We start from the raw sequence: 21,384 nt of genomic DNA, 5'->3' as shown, positions 1-21,384 counted from the left end.
ACTGTAGGTACTCACATACTCATTGGAATGTGAGTAAATTCCAGAACCCTACAATTTCACTGATGGACTTTAGAAAATTATTGAAATAAGAACCTAGGAGCCTACAGATAACTCAGTAGCAAGGAAGCGGCCTTGCAAGCATGAGAATGTGGATTTAATCCCTGATCACCCCTAAATTGCACTGAGCATTTTCCCTTTAGCTCTTCCTGGGATCCCTGGTTCCATGGCAAAATGTTCAGTCTCTGGCACACTGCAAGTAAGTATTTTAGAGCACCACCACTAAGGTTAAGAAGAAGGAGGAGGAGGAGGAGGAGGAGGAAGAAGAAGAAGAAGAAGAAGAAGAAGAAGAAGAAGAAGAAGAAGAAGAAGAAGAAGAAGAAGAAGAAGAAGAAGAAGAAGAAGAAAAGAAGAAGAAGAAAAGAAGAAGAAGAAGAAGAAGAAGAAGAAGAAGAAGAAGAAGAAGAAGAAGAAGAAGAAGAAGAAGAAGAAGAAGAAGAAGAAGAAGAAGAAGATTCTTTTAAACTTATTTAATGAAATCTGTTTACTCTGGTATTCGAACAAGACAAAGATGTTATAAACCAAGAGAGTTGCAGATGGATAATCCTAATGATGAGTATACATGTAAAAAGTATTCAACAGTGGAGCCAGAAAGATAGTACAGTGGTTAGGGACTAGTCTTGTGTATGGCCAACCTGAGTTTGATCCCCATCATCATCCTGTATAATCATCCTAGAACCACTAGGAATGATTCTGAGTACGGAACCAGGAGTAAGCCCTGAGTACTGCTGGGTATGACTCAAATATTAAAAAAACACACACTCAATAAAATATTAGCAAACTAAGTTAACAGTGTATTTAAAAACACTCAACAAAATATTGGCAAAATTAACAATATATTAAATTGTAAGGTAGTGGTATTTATGTAGATGATCGTAGTGATAAATACAGGAAGAACATTTAATAAAATTCAACACTCATAATAAAAGCTCAGCAAAATGTATATAGAGAAATATATATTGTGGTATATAAAATATCCCAATACAATACAATAAAGATGATATATGACAAACCTACACAGCTAATACTGTACTCAATTACCACTGAAAGCTGAAAATGTCTTTACAGGAACAAAACTAAGATGCCCATGTTTGTCACTTTTTTTTAATACAATATTGTAAGTCCTTGCCAGAACAGTTGAGTAAGAAAAGGAAATAAAAGGCAATCTACTTGGAAGAGAAAAAAGGAAACTATTACCATTTGTAGATAACATATTATATAGAGAGAACTCTAGAGATTTCACAAAAATTATTGGCATGAATTACATATACAGTAAAGGTGTATCAAATGGAATAAACCTATAAATCTTACTTACATTTATATACACCAATAAATTTCTATGCACCTAATTGAGGGATGGGAAATACCATTTACTATTTCATAAAAAGATAAAAGTAGCTAGATATAAACTTAGGCAAGAAGGTTTGAAAGTTTTGTAGGTTTAAAAGTTTTGTACACTGCAAACTGTAAGACATTGATTGAAGTGAAGAATACATGAATAGGTGGAAAAGTATTCTATCATGGAATATTCTATCATTGGAAGAATTAATATTTCCCAATTACTGTCCTACCAAGAGCAGCCTATAGATGAAATGAAATCTGTACAAATATTCTAATGGCATTTGTTTAGAGTTAAGAAGAGTAAAAATATTGATGTAGGAAAGCTCAAAGCAATCTTAAAAAAAGAATAAATATAGAAAAAGAACACTGGTGTTTGGCATAAAGTTCTCATATTTTTAATATTTATAGGATTGTTGGTCTTTACTCTTTGTAATAATATTTGTCACTAGTATCTTCTCTCTTTCAGCATGATGACATTTATCAATTTCATTCTTTTTCCACTTTTGATTATTTCCTATGTTATCAATTTTTGTTCTTGCCTTATTTTTCCATTGTACTGTTCTTTGCTCAGGAATTTTCCCTGGTCTGATATAAAAGTAATCACTCTGGTTTTGTTTTCAATAGCTTTTCTGTGTTACATTTTTTCTCATCTTTTTATTTATTTTTTATAAATGGATTTCTCATAAACAATGAAGGATTTGTTCCTGCTTTTCACAAATCCAATTTGACATTTTCCACCTTTTCATGTGATGTTTTAGATCATTTAAATTTTGTGTAACTATATGGTTGGTTTCAATCTGCCTCCTTATTCTTTGTTTTCTATTTGCCTGACTTTGTTCCCTTTTCTTCTTTTTATGCTTTCTTTTGTATTGAGTAAATTTATTATTACATTTTTATTGCTTTTTTTCTGGTTTATTTTTTACAGCCTTAAGCCAGCAGTATGCATCTTCTTCTTATCATAGCCTGCTTTCAAGTGATTTATACCACTCTAATCTCCTTTCTACTTTCCAGCTTTTCTTTTTTGCCCTGTAGTTGTCATTCATTTCTTCCTATATCTGCATGAAACTCTTAAATGCATTGTCTTATATTTGCCTTAGCTCTCAGCTATTTAATAAATGTAGAAAATTAAGAAAGTCTTTCCTACATTTACATTATGTATTACCAATCACATGCATATTACCAATCCTATCGCCTTTTATTAGTTTGTGTTGATACAGTTTTCAATCTGTTTTCATTTATCTTTTGCCTAAAGGACTTCCCTTCGTATTCTTTGTACTGCTGCTTTTTGTTTTGTTTTGTTTTGTTTTGTTTTGTTTTGTTTAGGAATGTTTTCAGCTCTCTCTGAAAAGTTCTTACTTTACCCTAGGTTTGGAAAGTATTAGTGATCAAATTCTAGGTTGATAGTTTACCTTTAAATCCTAGTCTATAATTTATTTTATTTTTATTTACTCATATGGAGACACTGTGATTTACAACGTTGTTATTCATAGAGTCGTTTCAGACATACAATACTCCAATACCAGTTTCATCACCAATGTGACCTTCCTTCTGCTTGTCCCCTTGGCAGGCATGTCACTGGTCTGTATTTTGTTTGTAAAATCAGCAGTTGCTCAAGACTTACTCCTGGGTCTGTGCACAGGGATCACTCCTGGCAGGACTTGGGTCAGCAGCATAAAACGCAAGTGCTTGGGGGCCAGAGCAATAGCACAGTGGTAAGGCATTTGCCTTGCACACAGCTGACACAGGACGGACCTGAGTTCGATCCCCAGCATCCCATATGGGTCCCCTAAGCCAGGAGTGATTTCTGAGCGCATAGTCAGGAGTAACCCCTGATTGTCACTTGATGTGGCCCAAAAACCAAAATAAATAAATAAATAAATAAATAAATAAATAAATAAATAAAGGCAAGAGCTCTTCCCACTTTACCATGGAAAGTGCTGCCTTTATTTCTAGTCAATCGTTTAAGGCGATTGTTTCCCTACATACTAAAAATTGCATTTTTCCCAAGGCTGCTGTAAGTCTTATTTTTTGTTTTAATGTACATGATAGGCCTTTTTTTCTAATTTAAAATTTGTTCTAACATTTGTTGAGGTCATTGTAGGTGTCTTACTGAGGTTTTCAGGGATTTTTATTAATAGAGAGCCTCTTAGATGTCTATGTTCATATATTTCATTAAATTTGAAAATATGTATACCACAATCAGTTCAAAAAGTTTTGGTCTCTGCCCTTATTTGGACTATAATTCTACATATATTAGGTCACTTAATGTTGTCTCACAGCTGAATGATTTCTGTTAAGTTCGTAGCTAATCTATTTTTTCCCTTTGTGACAGTTTTACTTGTTTTGTTGCTTTGTTTTCAAGTTCCTTAATCTCATAGCCTTATTATACATCATGAGAAATCCAAGTTCCATTTCTTTTAATAAATAATATTTGAATAGAAGTTTAAACGAACCAATTTAACTCTGCGATATGACAGTAATTTTCCATTTGCTATACTTTGCATCATGCACTTTGACTTGATGACTAAAAACGCCAATTGCAACTCTAATTATAAAGAAGTCATGTTTGTTTAATCACTCTGATCTTAGCTCTTTGTCTTGCTTCTTGAGTATTTAGCAGTCTTTCAAGGTTTTCAGCCTTTCTTAACTGGACCAATGAGAACAAAAATAAAATATTTTTTTTTATTAATCTGACAGAAACTTGAAAAGGGAGAAACCTAAAAGCTAGATAAATAAGGACTTCTTTATTTCCCAGTCTGTAAGAAATGCCCATGTTCAGAGATTACATTAGAAGAATTTCTTTTTTTTTAAATGTGTGTGTGGGGGGTGAATTTTTTCCTCCCGAGATTGTTCCCTGCCCTATCCCTTTCCCATACACCCTCTCCAGGTTGTGACTAATGACCTAGATACTAATGAAAAGAAAATTAAAAGAGACTTCTACTAAAAAGAGAAATGTGCATCGTGTAGGATAATCTGAAAGATGAAAGGGTACTGCATAATGAATGGAATTAATATATAATGATGGAATTCAGGGAATGGAAGGAGAGAGTGAGAGATTATCTTAACAAGCTCCATGACTTGAGCTATAGATTTTTATACTACTGAGTTATCTCCGTGTAGTTTGGTCTCTAGTGTTTGAATATTGGGGCTCAAGTACAGGACTTTATACAGAGGAGGCATAGAGCCCTACGTCCAGCCCCAGCTTTGTTTCTAAATGAATTAGAGTGTACATAATTAAAATATAAGGCAATTATTTGGGAGGAAGGTGGTTATTTGGGAGGATTCACATCTCATCAACTAGATGTAAGTCTATCTTAGAGTTTGTTAAAAAATGCTTGATAAACTATGCTTATGGTTAACATCCATGAGCTATGTATATACTTGTCAATGAGTTAAAATCAAGAAGGGCCAGAGTGATAGCATAGCAGGTAGGGTGTTTATCTTGCATGTGATAGATCCAGGTTTGATCCCCAGCATCCCATATGGTCCCTCAAGCCTGCCAGGAGTGATTTCTGAGTGCAGAGCCAGGAGTAACCTCTGAGCTCCACCAGGTGTGGCCAAGAAACACAAACAAAAATCAAGAAAAAATGGCATTTAAGATATAAATGTGAGTTGGTTTGCTGTTATATTCTATTTGTAGTAACTGACTGTGATACATACCATTATTTCCCTAAATTTTTTGTTTTGGGCTACACCTAACAGTGCTAGGACTAACTACTATGCTCAGGGGCCACACCTGAACAGGCTCATGGGAGTCTCAGGATCAAACAAGGGTCTATATATTTAAATCTTTATAAAAATTCTTTTCAACTTGTTCCTGGGAGTTTTGAAATGGTTATTATACTTATTAATTTTATGTTAACTGATTTTAAAAAGATTTCAAGGGCTAAAATTGTTGGATGAAAGCATATCACTTAGAACAGTGCTCTTCCAGCAGATAGGATTCTGTCCTGAAAGCCAAGTTCTGGGTTCATTTCTCAGAATCATACATGGTCTTCTAAGCCCTATTGAAAGTGACCCCTGATCTCTACTTCTCATGGGTATTAAAGTGACAGACATTTCTTGCACCTTAGCAATTTCTTCTTGAACGGTTTCCACATAGTGCCCTTCCTTAAATAATCAAATAAGAATTCTATATTCAAAAACCAGATCTAATATAAGAAAAAAAAAAGAGCAGTGCTCTTCAACCACTAGTCTATGGACTGTATTGGTCTGAAGGTATAGAAAGATGGAAGTATATAATGATATAATTATATAATGATATAATCATTATAATAATATTATAAGTATATAATCTATATTATATAATATATAAACATATCCCAGAAATGTTTACTTGTTTAACCAGAGATGTAATTTTGCTTTTTTCTAATTTCCTTAACATTGAACTTCCAGGTATTCCGAGAAGGACTATCTCCAGATCATTTCAAACATACAGAGCTGTCCATGGAAATGGCAAGAAGAAGAATATGAAAATTTTAGGTAAAAATGTTCTTCATTAATAAAATGGGTTGTAAAATGTTTTCACACATTTGCTTTGTGGGGAAAATAAACTATAGGTTGTTAAAAAAATGTAGACCGACTAGCAGAGAGTCAGTATGATATAATTCACAGACTCTCTCAAGAGAAATATGCTCCTGGAATTAATTGCAGAAATTCTACATTCAGAAAGAAAGCTTTTATTAGTATTTTTTTAAATTATAATTCAGAGGCTATTGCTTCTTTCTACCCTTTGTATGTGACAGTTATTTATTGTTTGGTAAGTAAAATGTAGTCTCCGGGGTATTTAGAGAATAGAGAAGAAAAAAAGAATCACTAAGGACTGCCACGACTTCAGCTCAGAAATTGTGTTCCTTGCTGCATAGTCTCTTCTGCTTCTCTCTGCATTCTAAAGCCAGCAGCTTTGGGAGCAGTGAGTGCTCCAGATAACACTGGGAGGGGTAGTTGATCTGCCAAGCTGGTAATCAGTTGTTGGTGAGAGAACAGTCTTCTGTGCAAACAGAAAATAATTGTGTGGGGGATGGAGCAGTAATACAGTGGGTAGGGGTTTGCCTTGTACACAGCCAACCCAGGTTTAATTTCAGCATCCCATTTGGTATCTCTAGCTGGCCAGGAATGATTCCTGAGCACAGAGTCAGGAGTAATTTCTGAGGACTACTGAGTGTAGTCCCTAAATAAAAAAAAAAAAAGAAAAAGAAAAAGAAAAGAATTGTATAAAAGTGGTAGGCAGTGGTTGTGGGATTCATGGTCATGTATACCCTTTCTACCACCAGATCTGCACCCCATCTTCCAGTTCTCTCTATGGCCCTCTCCTCTCCACTGCTCTGATGTTCTTGGCCATGTTTTGCTATTTTGCTTTCTATTCTGCAGAGCCTTTGATCTGAGCCAAAGTCTCTTATTCTGTATGACAATCCGAAATGTTTTGATCTTGGGATTCATATGTATGTCTGTATATTTAGCTGATGGTGGGGCATCCATTAGTGGTATCCAGAGGCCATCTCTAGTTCAGGAGTGACTCTAAGTGAAGATGTTCAGGGAACCATATGTTGTGCAAGAGATTCAAATTTGGAAAACCACATGCAAAGCAAACATCTGACCATCTCTGCTGTCTCTCCAGCCTTCTTTGCTGATGACTTTCTAAAAATTTACTTTGCTGATGACTTTCTAAAAATTTACTTGAGGAATCATGGCCCAAAATGAAGCCCAGTGATAGAGCACATGACTTGTATATGTAAAACTGACTTTTATCCCAGCATTACACACACACACACACACACACACACACACACACACACACACACACACACACACACACACCCCTTATTAAAGAGATGTCTCTAGGAAGTATCTTTTTTGCTCTCTTCATGGTGTGAATGCAGCTCTTCTTGTTTACATAGGACTGTGGCTTTGTGAAAATGTCTTCTGTTAGCAAGCCTTGTGATCAGTAAAGCAGTTACCTTTGATTCTCCTGCTAGTGGGAGAGGAATTCTGGTCTTTCCCAATTGGATGTGAAAGTCCCATCCTTATGGATTGTAGCTATGAGCAAGTATTGTTCATCCATAGGCAGGTCCAAGGAGATCTGAACCTTCCATAGAATACTTAGTCCCTTTTCTTAATGGGTATTTCATGGTTAGGCATGGGAAAGGAGAGTCCCATTTCACTGCTTCCTTTCCAGGATATCGAATGCTGTACAGTCTTCCATGGATGCAACAACTATGTTTCCCCAAACCCTGTGATGGTCTTTGGGAACAGAGCACTGGGGGTGATTAGCTGATCAGGGTAAAAACATCACAATTGGCACACATGACCTCATAATAAAAGAACTCGAAGGCCAGCTTGAATCCAGATGAAATTCGATGCTATCTACCCTCTGAGACTCTGGAAAAGGCTGCCTTCACCAGTGGGAGTCCTCACCAGACACCAAATTGTTTGGTACTTTGGCCTTAGCTTTTTCGGCCCCCAGAGCTGTGGAGATGACCCATCTTTTATTAATAAGCCATCAAGACTATGGTAAATTGCTATACTAGTCTGAGAAGATTGAGATTTAGATTTGAAACTAGATGTCAGTGATCCTTCTGTAGAAAATTTCTTGGGGGAATTGGAGTCATTGCTAATTATGGGGTTAGTGAAAGGAGAAGAGCCTGATTTTGAGAAACCTCTTTTGATGTGCAGAATAGGCCAAAGAGAATGAGGGAGGCAGAGATTGAGCTGGGGAGTTCTGAGGATCAGTTCAAGGTCATTTGCTGGCAAGGCTCAGTGGGTAGGGCATCAGTAAACATAGTAAGGAGAATGGCACTTTCTCCTTCTGGTTATCAGGTTGATATCATTGTAGACTAAGCCCTGGAGAATAATATAGTCAAAGCAAAGTCTACTAAGTACCCATTTGAGTTCACTGCTATATCCCAAGCAGGAGAATTTACAGGGATTAAGACCCAGAGGGAAAGGAAAGATTGGAGAGATATGCCTGCCTTGGATGCTACTTCTTCCCAGGGAATTTTGGAATAGCAAAACAGACAACTGAGAATCTGCGAAGAAGCTGAGAATTCCAGCAATATTCAGAACAGACTAGTTAGTTCTCTGTTAGACTGGAGCCCAAATTTGAATAATTTCTAGCCTTCAGCCTCAGTTGATTTGAGCTCTGCCCTCAGCCTAGATGTGTGTTCAAATCAGAAAACCAGTCTCTTGGGGGAGAAACTCACATCATTTTGAATGCTGCATGTCCTTTGCAACTTTTCATACAGTGGCTCCATGCAAAAAGAATTCTCTGGAAGGGTTTTTGGTTTTGTTTTCCTTTTAAAACCCCCAAGTCTTTTCGAATGTAAAAACTACATGAGTGTGTCGGTGCGGCAAATGATGATAGATCAGAGCTGTATAGATGAGACATATGCAGACCAAAGAGCCGTCCCTTAGTATCTTCTTGATATTAAAAAAGAGAGTCAGTTACTGTGATGATTACCCAATGGTCTGTCTATTACTTCAGGGCCAATTTAAATAAACATCTGAGACCATGACACTTACTATTTGTTGTCATTTCGAGAGAACAGTCTCTGTGACATTTACTTATTACATGAATATGTATTATATTGCAGTGTTCTTTTTATGGGCATATTTGTAAATTAAAATGTCTAAACTCTCAACAGAAGTACAATTAAGCCATTTTAAACAGTACCACATTCATAAATTTTTACTAATATAGATGGCCATATCTGGGGACTTTCTGGATTATTTATAATTTTGCTATAAGAGAAACATCTCCAACTGTTTTAGATGGTGGAGCAGTTTCCATTTATGTGTAGCATTTTATGCCAAATTCACAAAAAGTAACATGAATCTTAAAAAGACAAATTATTTTTTTCCAGAAATTAGAAGTTACACTGAATTTCAAAAGCACAAGCAAATGAAAATGTTTAAATCTAGCTATTTATATCTGAACTGACAAATCTTCCAACCACTGATACCTAGGGTCTGTTTCAAAATTCTATGACTTTTCTGGTCATATGATCCAAAAATGAGATGACTTTTTTTAAGTTATTCTTATTTTTATTTTTAATTGTTATATTTTTTATTTTGTCTTGTTCTTTTGTTGTTTTTTTTTGGGGGGGGGTCACATCTGGCAGTCCTCAGGGGTTACTCCTGGCTCTGCACTCAGGAATCACTCCTGGCAATCTCTGGGAGCAATATGGGGGGTGCCAATGATCAAAACTGGGTTAGCCACATGCAAGGCAAATGCCCTACCCACCATTGTATTATTACTCCAGCCTCTGTTATTTTTCTTAAGTAAAACTACTACTTGTTAGCAGAAAATAGGAATTTTACTTATGAATAAATATTTGGGATTTCCTATGTCAAATCACACAGATCTCTTTGGTCTGGTAAAGTAACTTCCGTAAATACAAGAAAACAGACAAAGAAAATGCAAAGCTTATTACTGACCTCAGCTTGTCAGCTTAGAGGGGACCCCACCTCCCAAAAATAAGATGTTAAATACTTATGATTTAGTGTCAAAATGAATGATTTATACAAATGTATATACCTCACTGCATCATTGTAGGATTTACCTTTTTATATTGTTTGGTGTTTTTATTTTGGAGGGGTTTGTTTTTGTTTTTTGAGCCACACCCGGCGATGCTCAGGGGTTACTCCTGGCTGTCTGCTCAGAAATAGCTCCTGGAAGGCACGGGGGACCATATGGGACACTGGGATTCGAACCAACCACCTTTGGTCCTGGATTGGCTGCTTGCAGGGCAAACTTCGCTGTGCTATCTCTCCGGGCCCTGGAGGGTTTTTTTTTATTTGTTTGTTTGTTTGTTTGTTTGTTTTTGTGGGGTGTTTTTTTTTGTTTTTTTTTTTTTGGTAAGAAGAAAGACTTGAGAAAGAGGGAAAAGAAAGTGACCAGAAGGATGAACCAGGAATAAACAGGAGTAAGTTGCAGGACCTGCTTCAGAATTCCCTTTGTTGAGGCAATAATGAACTTGTACTAGCAGGTACTGGAAATGAATGGGGAACTTGAGGGGGAATGATGGGGTTGACCTTATGATGCATTGGGCCCTGATGATCTGAGTAGGGTTCAGATATCTATTTATACCAGGACCCCAATAAAGATAACTCTTGCAAGGATATTGATTGATGCATTTGTTATTTTAGGGCCCATACTGGATCAGCAAGATAGTATTGGAATTAGAGTCTTTCCAAGAGGGAGTTGAGCTGTCAGGGGCCATGTGTAGAAGGTGACTGCAGAATGGAGATTTCAACTATCAGTGGTGGCTATAAAAATATCAAGGAAGGATCTTAACTATGTGTTTATCTAGTGCCCATCCCGTGGGTGGGAAGTAGCCATAGTATAGATGATTTGCGGGATTGGTAGAACTTGGTTGCTTATTGATTCCCTCTTGTCTTATTGTAGAAGAACTAAAATAGAGTCAAAGACCAATGTGAAATTGTGTGCACTGGGATTAGGAGTGCCGCTGCCACAGAGAAAGATTTCAAAGGGACGTTACCTTTGAGGCAATAAATCCATATTGGACAGGCTGTGTTTGAGTTGACATTGGACAGTCAGATTTTAAAAGATGTTTCCTCCATATGGGATCAATATAACTGTTAAGAGAAAATGGCCTTCTGAAAAAGGTGACTGTGCTTTAAAGCTAGCATGTTAAGAGTTATGGTCCTCTAAAAGCCTGATTTCTGGCACCTTTTCTCTACTCTCCCTTATTCACAATGCTCTCTCTCCCTTCTACATGCACTTTATGACAACTGGTAGACTGAACTGATACCTAAAAGCATCAAGTCCACGTTAGTGGTTCCATGAAGTTCTTGAGATTGTAGGTTTCTTAGGAAAACTTTCACCTCATTCTCAAGTTTAGGACTTTGTAGAAATATTTGGAAAGATCTTTTTTGGACCCAAGGTTGTTTGTTGAGATTTTTTAATGGCTTGTTTCATTTCTCTGGAGGTGTGTTTATTTGTGGCCCTTGGTCAAACTTACCCATCTTAGATGCTGTGAGTTTCATTTATGAATCAGCATATCTGTGACCCGACTTGAACTGAGTTCAAGAATGATTTAAATAAGAATTGAAATTCTCCTACCTGCTTCTTTTTTTCCCTAGCATCTAATTTTATTATATACTGAATTTTAGCATGTTGAACTGTCAACCTTCTGATTTTTAAATTGGAGTTGACTCTTCCCTTAAGCTTTCCCTGTCAAGGACAAACAGATACCTATAGAATAATTTGTGGAAAAAATCTATCTGGATTTCAGGTTAAGAAACAAATGTACTTCACATTCTCTCTCTCTCTCTCTCTCTCTCTCTCTCTCTCTCTCTTTCTCTCTCTCTCACTCCCTCTCTCATGTTTCGAAACAAACAGGCAATCATGCTTGAATGCTCAAATATTTGATTTTAAAAATTAAGATTCTTAAATATAATATGAAATACCAACTCTTCCTCTTTCCTATTCATCTACTTCAACTATTCAAGCTCCTCTGTGATGCTCTGGGACCTATGGTGAGATGATTTATCCCAGCAGAAGTTCTTTGAGCTTCAGTAATTAGTCTCCAATTCCCTAGATAACTTCATGGTAATTACTGTGGTAACTTTCTGAAGTCACTTTTTGACTTCAAACAACTGTATTCTTCTGTATGATCAATTACAGAAATTAATAGGTAGACTACTGACAGCTTCATTTCCATTTTAATTTTAATCTACTTCCCTCTACTCCCAGAAATACATCCTATGTATTTTCTTTCTTTTTCTGGGGGCCTCCCTTTTAATACCATCTGCTTTCTTTAGCAGTCTTTCTGTTACATATATCTGAACTTGAATCCAGGATGACTCTTATCAATCATTTATTTACTTAGAACTAGGTGACAGAAAGCAGCTATTATGTAAATGGGCACTTGAAAACTCAGGCAAAGCAGACATTTTTCAAATTACTTGTAAACAGGTATTTGTGCCTGATTGCTTTGTTATGGATAACTGGTACCAGGCAGCAATTTTATTAAATCTGAAATGATCCCCTTAGGTTTCATTAGATTAGAATTCCTTTAAAAGCTTGTTTGTCTTTCTGGTGCTAGAGATACAAGCATGGATGTCAACATGTATTCCCGGACTCATTTCTATTTATGAAATAACATTCCCTGCGTTACATTCATTTTTATTTGAACATCTTAGGGGAAATACAATGGTGAATAAATTAAGTGTTTAGACCATATCTTATAGGTTAATTTATTTACAGCATGACATTTACCTGATTGAAACAGTGCCATTTAATAGTTTACCTTTGTGAGACATAGAAATTTTACAATTAAATGCACAGGTTAATTAATATATTTTTGAGAAGGCAGAGACCGAGAAACAAAACTTAGTTTAACCAACCACACTTGCAACTATCCTCAAAATTATTTCTCCTCCGTGAGGCCGGAGCAGTGGTGCAGCAATAAGACGTTTGCCTTGTATGCGGCTGACCTAGGACGGATTGCAGTTCGATCCCGCCCCCCTCAGCATCTCATATGGTCCCCCAAGCCAGGAGCGATTTCTGAGCACATAGCCAAGAGTAACCCCTGAACGTCACTAGGTGTGCCCCACCCAAAAAAAGAATTATTTCTTCTCCAGCAATAGCTAGGGTTTGCTTTGAGTTAGCATCTCATGAGCTTACATATTTTCCCTTCTTGTGGTCAATGTTTGCTTAACAATATTGTGTCCCACGCATTTTGTTTTAGAGCCCAGATTGCTTGGAGGGAAGCAGATGCCATCTCTGCTGAGGGTTGCATTTGATTATGCTTAACCATCTTTATTTCTTGCAGCCTGGTTCACCATCCTTTCAGACCCTTTAAATATTTGCTGTTTTTTTTTTTAATTCATCTGCATTGATATCCTGATGCTCAAAGTAAGACCTACTTTTTTTTCTTAATTTTAAAAAGATGTCTGCACTTTTTGCAAGGTGTTTGGGGTCAAGAAAAAATATGCTATCTTTTTTCCTGTTCCCTCTGCCTTGAGACAATTTTTCACTATTAATATCCTGTCATATAGTTTTCTATTTGTCTTGGCATTAAGCACTCCTGTGCATTTGGAGAAGCAACAAAAAACCAAACCATGTCATTACTTTTGCCATATTTAATCATTGGAACTGGTTCATGTGTGTATATTTGGACTTGTTCCTCCTTTATTCATTTTAGGATAAAGTTTGCCAGAAAAATGCATCCAACAGATATGAGATTCAGGGATCTAAATTTCATTTCAAAACTTAACTCCCAAGTGGTACTTAGTATTAACTAACTTGTTTCTTGCCTCCATGTCAGATACATCTCTGATGCCAACCTGCCTTTCAAATTCTTCCTTCTTATTACTTGGTGATGTTTTCATTGGTACCTTATTTTTGTTTCAGCCTTGATGCAAAGCCTGGTATATAGCTTCTCCTTCATGATTTTAACATTTCTTTTTCAGTTCTGAGTTTTCATTTCACTCAAGCACCTGCTCTTCACTTTGACTCTCTTGGCTTAATTTATCTGTTCTACTCAAATCTCTGAGTTGATCTTTCACAAGCATAACAATATCATTGCATGCATGCACTAATAAGAAAGAATTACTTTTCAGAGTTCTTTGCCCATTTGGTCACATTTTATGCTCTCTCTTGGACTGAAACTTCAGTTAATTTCATCCTAAATAAGGGATCTTGTGACTCTTTTGATGGTTTAGGAGGAGTCATACCTAACTATGCTCAGGGCTTATTCCTGACTCTCCTCAGGGATCATTCTTAGTGGGCAAGATAGGCTACTGGGAATCAAACCATAGTAGACTGCATGCCAGGACAACAACCCAAACCATTGTACTATCTCTCTGGCCCTTTTCTGTATCTTTTCTAAGGCTATCAGGTTATGAAGTCGAACTTTAGATGATTGGAGGTAGAGCTAAATGGATCCCAGAAAAAATTGCAAAGTATATGAAGCATTCTCTCACTCATTTTTTATCTCATACATATTTCATAGCTTCCCAAAGTATTGAACATAGACTTTGTGCCAGGACTTTCTTCTCAACGCCTTTTTGTATAAATTATTTAAGCGACATTTGGCTTTCTGTTTCCCAATACAATTTCTTGGGGCTCTGGGGACACTGCGCCTCATTGGATTTATAGGTCCCAAACACTTTTTTTGCCTAATCTTTTGTCTAAAATTCAGTTTCTCTGTATGGGACATCAGTGACATTTGATGAATGAGTTTATGTTAAGATGTGAGTAATTCATACCTTGATTTTGGAGGAGCAGAAGCAAACCTCTGATGCCAATCTGCCTTTCAAACTCCTCTTTTTTATTAATAGGTGATGTCCACTGCCATCCAATCATGTCATTCTGCACATCGAAATGATCTCATTGAATCTGCACAGAAAATTGGGGGTTATAACCCCCATATTACTGATGAGTAAATGGCAACCTAAAGATATTCTTCTACCTGTCTCCAGACAGTTCTGTTGGCTTTCCTTAAGATGTCTCATATTCTTTATAAAAATATCCATATTCCATATGCACTTGGATTCCTTTTTTCCTCGTGTTCCTTGATTGGATCAACTCTTTCCCTCTAATCCAGGGGTCTCAAACTCGCGGCTCGCGGGTAGTTTGCGGCCCTCCGTACAACATTTTGTGGCCCACGGCTGGCCTTCAAATACCGCAGTATTCGCGATTATTCGCTTACCGAATAATCGCAATAAAATCGCATTAGTAAGAAAAATATCACATTAAACATTCGCATACCCTGAGCAGTTCCATTTCGAGTATGCAAATGTTTAATGCGATTTTTTTGCGATTTTTTTTCTTACTAATGCGATTTTTTATTGCGAATATTCAGTAAGCGAAATCCCTTATGCGGCCCTGCCTCACCCCGACTTTGCCTCCTGCAGCCCCCAGGTAAATTGAGTTTGAGACCCCTGCTCTAATCCATTGTGCAGGTAAAAGCATCAGCCATTCTGCGCAGTAACTTCTCTGTCTCTTTTTTTCTTCAGCTCTGTTGACAGTGTTTTCTCTCACCTGGGGTTCATTTTTGTCACTTTCTCTTCTGGGGAGGTTTCACTCAAGAAAGCTTTCTTACTTGGCCCAAGTTACCCTATAATTCTGGGTCATTCATTTGTACAGTCTCTGACGCTCTTAGAATCATGCCCAACAATGAAACAAAATTGTTTTATTCAATCTTCCCACTGTGCTTTGTCACCTACCTTGGATGACTTGTAGTTTCTCCAGAAACCAAATTCCTTCTAGGATTTCTCTCTTGGGACACTTTCATGTTTTCTCCCAGTAGTGCCTTTAACTTCCAGATCCTCAGTCTTCCCCGTTGGTATCTGTCACCAGGACTTCTTTGCTCTTATAAGTTACTTTCAGGAACTTTCTTCTATCTCATACTGTGAGTTTAAGTGTTCCTTCTCTCAACCCCCAAATTGGTCTCTACTTACACTTCTGCAGTGTTTTTCTTCTGTACTTACCTCAAATACTGCTCTTTTCCCAAGTCACTTGAGAGAGAGTCACTGCATAGTCCTCGACAGGTTGGAATTATAATTAGCCGGTAAACACCCCTGTGTTGGAGATAGAAAGAAAAGAAGTGAGAAAGAGAAAAAGAACTTATTCTTCTTGGCATCCACATCTGTCTGAATCCACATTGAAGGCACAGTTTTATGCCTTTCTTTAATATCTTTATTTACATACCTTGATTACAAACATGATTATGGTTGGGTTTTAGTCATATAAAGAACACCCCTTTCACCAGTGCAACATTCCCATCACCAGCTGCCCTTCCTCTTTCTCCCCTTCCCCCATCATCATACACACATAATTATATGGAGATCCATTTTAGCATATCATTTCTTTTCATTGTGGAATACTTTCCCATGGTACAAATAGACTGTATTTAGTATAATGGATTTAGTATATTCTATTATGCCAAATTATGCCATATTTAGTATATTAGCAGGTGCATATTTGATTTGCGTCTCTTTTTCATCACACTACTATGATCATTTGTCATTTGTCAATGAGCACATTTCAATTTTTCTTGTACGGACTGGATATGATAACTAGGTTTAACAATGTTATGCCATTATATATTAATAACATAGTTATATTATTATATACTCTATTATATGACATGCCTTTTTATTGTGGTGTCATAATTTACAGACATATTAAAATCATTGTTCTATACTTACAGAGCTGTTAAACCAAACCCTCCACACTGTAGAATTGCTTAATGGGTAACATGGCAATTTTTGGTTAAATATTTTAAGGAACCCCAAACTGTTTCCAAAGTGCTGTGGTTGTACTATTTTATATCCCACTAGCAAAAGGTAGGATTCTCATTTCTTTGTATCCTTAGAGGTACATAAATTGTCTGTAAATGGTACCTTTGGTCAATGGTGACCCAACCTTACTCTTCCTGGAAGGTCTACCTTTATTCTCTGGGTTCTTTGAAATTAAAATCCATCCCATATATTTTTTAAGGATTTTTCGTACTTGTTTTCTATGTCTATCAGCTTCTTTTTCCTTCTCAGTTATGTTTGTGTTTTTAATGGCTATCTAGAAGATTTAAGTCTATGCTGGCTAGCTGCCCCCAGACCATGGCTGACTGCTTTGGACTCCATCACTATCCTGATGGTGTTTGCTTCATCACTATTTCACCATGGCAGTGCCCTTGGCTCTGGGAATCTGGTGCCATGCTGATCTTTCTCTTGTCCATTCACCATTCCATGATGCATTTGTTTTTAGTGGAAATTGGGCTATGATCCATGGTGATTCCAACTCATCTCTGTCACTCAAGTTCTATCCTATCTGGAGGTCCATTGTTCTCCAGATTGCATTCAGATACCCAGTCACTATCTGCTTTGACTTCACTGCTCCCTACCCTTCTCTCTTAGGTCTTCATGCTCTTCCTCGGTGTGGGTAGACTGTATCAGTACCATGTGCTTTCCTTGTGCAAGAAACAGTTTAAACAGTGCTGTTACTTTGGGGTGAAGTCTCTTCTGTGCAAACTGACCAAGTCATTGTTGCCAAATGAAGTAAGATCCTCCTTTTTGAGCTCTGATTCCAGCTATGAATTTCCACTTTGTGTTTTTGATTTGCTCTGGACATAGTTCATCTGATAAACTCCCTGTTTTTGATCAAGTACAAAATAACAATAGCAATAGGAAAATATTTTCATTGGGAGGTACCAAGAATTGTTCTCAATGATGTTAGAAATGAAGGGGTCAGGTCTTTGTAAATAGGAAATTGGTGCTGAAGAGAGCAGTCATGTTCCTGAGCTCAAACCTGGGTCCCTTCAGTTTGGTTCCTTGTGTCTTATTAATGGTCTTTGTTCTCCATAGCTTTGACGTACATCTTAACAGTCCTCAAGAGTGATTGAGTCATATTTACCAGAAGGCATTTGGGCAACTGGTTGCTTATAGCATTATTTTTCATTCACCCTTCCCTTCTTACCATTGATTTTGTTGCCAAAGCTGAAGTTGTACTCACCACTTTCAATTGCTTTCATAATTATGGCACTCCACACACATTCTGATTTTGGTGTTTAGTGGTCACATTCCTGGATGGAGATCTTTGGGGGGGATGACACACTCCAGATATGGTGCTTGAACATCCCTGGCTATAGCTCAATATTCTATACTCAGTCACATTGTTGACAGCAGAACTGTAACTGCAGAGTTGCATGGACCATTCTTGATGGATGAAGATGTCCTGGGGGAATCCAACTTACAACCTCATGCTTGCTTAATACTGAGTCCTCTTTTAATTTGTTATTGTTTTATGCTTATAATTAAGCTTAGGCCTTACTCCTGGCTTTGTACTCAGAGATAACTTCTATTAGGTTTTGGGGGAACCATCTGTGATACTTGGAATTGAATCCAGGTCAACTACCTGCAAAGCAAGCATCCTATCAACTGTACCATCTTCCCAGTGCCCAGAAAGTTTCTTTCTTGAAAAGATGGAGATGGCATCATCCTCTGTGAGCTGTGATAAATCTTCAGTGTGGAAAATGCATGACACAATCTCTTCTGTACTAAAGTCTTAAGACTCCTTCTCTATTAGTGTTCATTTTGTTCCTTGCTTATTATTTTCCTAGCTTGCAATTAGTATTTTTCTAAAGCAGTTTAAATATGTGGTCTCTGGAATAAACAGAGCAAATCCATCAGTGAGAAGAAAATGTTTTCATGCCCATTCTCTACTAAAGAAGTCAACTTTCCTCAGTCCTGACTTTGACTCTGTGGTGCATGGCAGTGTCATGGCAGCATGTTTTGAGAAAGGTCCTTTGCTGTCTACGCAGCTGGTTCTCTTTGGACTTTCTTTGATACTTTAATGTTGGAAAATAGATCACGCAGAGCAAAAACTATGTAGTTTTACTTTATAAGTAGTTTTTATAGGTAGTTTTATAGATAGTTTTCTTGTGCATTAAAAGAGTAAAAGACTACTAGTGAGGGTGTCACAGTCTGGGCTGTGGCCTTCCCTTTTGAGGTAGATAGGTGAATGGCTGATCAGCATCCGCTGAGGTCTGCCAGGGATTTTGTGTGACCTGATAGTCAGTGTCTGATCATGGAGCAAACATAAGATCCACAGGATGATTCTTCTCCAACCAGGGCAAAATTAGGGCTTGGCAATCTCAGGGTAGAACCAGATAATTCTTTTTTTTTTTTTGGTTGGGATTTTTTGTGTCACACCTGGCATTACTCAGGGGTTACTTCTAGCTTTGCATGCAGGAATCCCTCCTGGTAAGCTCCAGGAACCATATGGGAGAACAGGAATCAAATCCAGGTATGCTGCATGCTGTGTTATCACTCTGGCCCACAAAACAAGATAATTCCTACAGTTTGAGTAATGCCTGGAAGCAGAAATGAAGAGTTTAGAGGCAGAGCAGAAACTGAGCACCCACTTACCAGGGGCCAAGTTATGACACATATTGACTTTGGAGCCAAAGCAAAGAAGCAGAAGTCACTGAATTCCACAGTGAGCACCAAACATGTCTTAGAAGAGTGTCTGGTGACTGGGGGAAGGTTCCTTGTAGCTTTCTGGGTATTTAAATTTGTTTGCTTTGGTAGCCACTTTCAGTGGTTCTCAGGAGTTACTCCTGGCTCTGCCCTCAGGAATTACTCCTGGTAGTGCTCCAGGACCAAACGAGATATTGTAGATTGAACCCCTTTTGCACACTCCCTGCAAGGCTGTGCTATCACTCCAGTTTCCACCTTGTAGCTTTCTAGGTGCTCTTGGGGCCTACATTCATGCTTGTAAATCAGGGTCATTAGCTGACTGACAGCAGAGCTGGCTTCCTACCTGCTCTCTCATCTATGTAAAACAGACTCTCAGCCATCCATGGAAGGATCCCTTGGCAGTAGACATACAACACCTTTCCTAAAGTAAACCATTAGCACTTCGTTGAGTATGTTAAAGATCATGCAGTAATGAGACTTTGTGTGACAGGACATGACATAAACACAGAGGAAGCTAGAACATTCTCCTTTGAGGGCTTCATAGAGGAAAATGTTGGTGCAGCTTTACCTCCGTTTGAACCCTCAGCATCATAATAAGACTGTTATCATTGAGTTCAGCATGTTAAGTCAGGATCTTAAGAATGTTGCCAGACAATGTCTGCCAAAATATTTTTTAATAATACATTTCTTATTTCCCTCTTTTCTTCTATAAAATATTGTACTAAGCAAAAGAATAGTCTTTGTTAACAAAGGTTTGGTATGAATAACTTGTTTATACTCTTGTATAGAAGAATAGTAACTAAAGAACCAGAAGGTTTTGTGGGGGAGCCTGAAAGTATAATATATTCTCTATAAAATATATATAATAGAACATCTGAAAATATATGTATAAAGTAGAATATAGAAATGCTAACAGAGTCGATTTTGTATTTTTAGAACTTGTGTTTTTCACACCTATGTAATTTGCAATTGAGTTGGACTAAAGTTTGTAAAGACAGATGTAACTATATGATCAGAGCATGGGACTGGGTTGAAAAGAGAGTTGGGGCTATTCTTCCTCTCCATAAAACATACACTCACACACACACACACACACACACACACACACACACGCACGCACTTTAACAGTCACTCAGGCATAGTGTCTGGATGCAGGGGCCAAACATGGGGCTTTCTGCATGAGATTACAGTTAAAACCCATGGGGTAGAAAGGGCTCTTTGAGTTCATAGCACAGTCTCTCTCTTCATTTTGTGCTTCCAATGATGAACCTGAGAAAACTAGAAAAATCTGTTGGGTAGTCAGACATTTTACTCACCATAATCTCCTGAGCATGAGCTGGGTGCAGGAAATCCATGGTACTTTGTAAGACCTGGCTGAGAGTGAGTGGCCTTTAGAGTGATGGTTTGAGTCATAGCTTTACCATTTACACTGTCTGGTCATCTATAGGGGAAGAGAAACATCTCCCTCTATTCCTCTGAGTGCTTGCCTGACAGTTTTCAAGAGAAAAACAAACACAGGTTTATTAATACGTGTGTCCTCCTGTGTACATGAAAGACAAAGGGAGAGATGAGTGACTTAGGATCTATATGTTAACCTTATTTTAATAGGGAAGGGGATGCTCAGAAACCTGTTAGGTTGAAGGGATTTTAGGCCAGATGAGTGGCCCGGGAAGAAGAGATGGAGGGGTGAGAGTTGGCACTGAATTGTGGCTGTCTGGGCTTGGAATCAACTGCTGTCTTGCTCCTGTGATTAAAGTCCTTCTTTCCTGGTTGATGAAATTGCCCATTGGAGCACTGAAGCCTGTTGAGTTCCTTTTGGATTCTCTGTGTAGGTAGATAAAAAGGAATTTAGAGAGAGCTTCTCCTGCATTTTCTGATTTCTGGTGCCAATAGTTCCCAGTAATCAGTCTGCCAATGCAATTTGTTTGTAGCTATTTTGATTCTTGTCCTTCTAAATCTATTTATAATCTTCCCAACCAAGTCATATATACTATGAAGCATACATACCTTATTTCATCCATCTTCCATAGACAGTCCTTCTTG

The 21,384-nt window shown here is 37.6% G+C and overlaps 1 protein-coding gene across 1 annotated transcript in view; it reads left to right on the top strand.

Moving 5' to 3' along the window:
• Nucleotides 1-21,384, top strand: part of ST8SIA6 (ST8 alpha-N-acetyl-neuraminide alpha-2,8-sialyltransferase 6) — a 126,016-nt gene that overhangs the window by 85,302 nt on the left and 19,330 nt on the right. Inside the window, exon 4 of the mRNA XM_049777802.1 lies at nucleotides 5,794-5,880. Coding sequence (XP_049633759.1) covers nucleotides 5,794-5,880 — 87 coding nt within the window. The remainder of the gene's footprint in view (nucleotides 1-5,793; nucleotides 5,881-21,384) is intronic.

This window comes from Suncus etruscus, chromosome 7 (assembly GCF_024139225.1).
Source record: "Suncus etruscus isolate mSunEtr1 chromosome 7, mSunEtr1.pri.cur, whole genome shotgun sequence".
Lineage (NCBI taxonomy): Eukaryota > Metazoa > Chordata > Mammalia > Eulipotyphla > Soricidae > Suncus > Suncus etruscus.
This window is presented reverse-complemented; position numbering and strand designations above follow the sequence as displayed.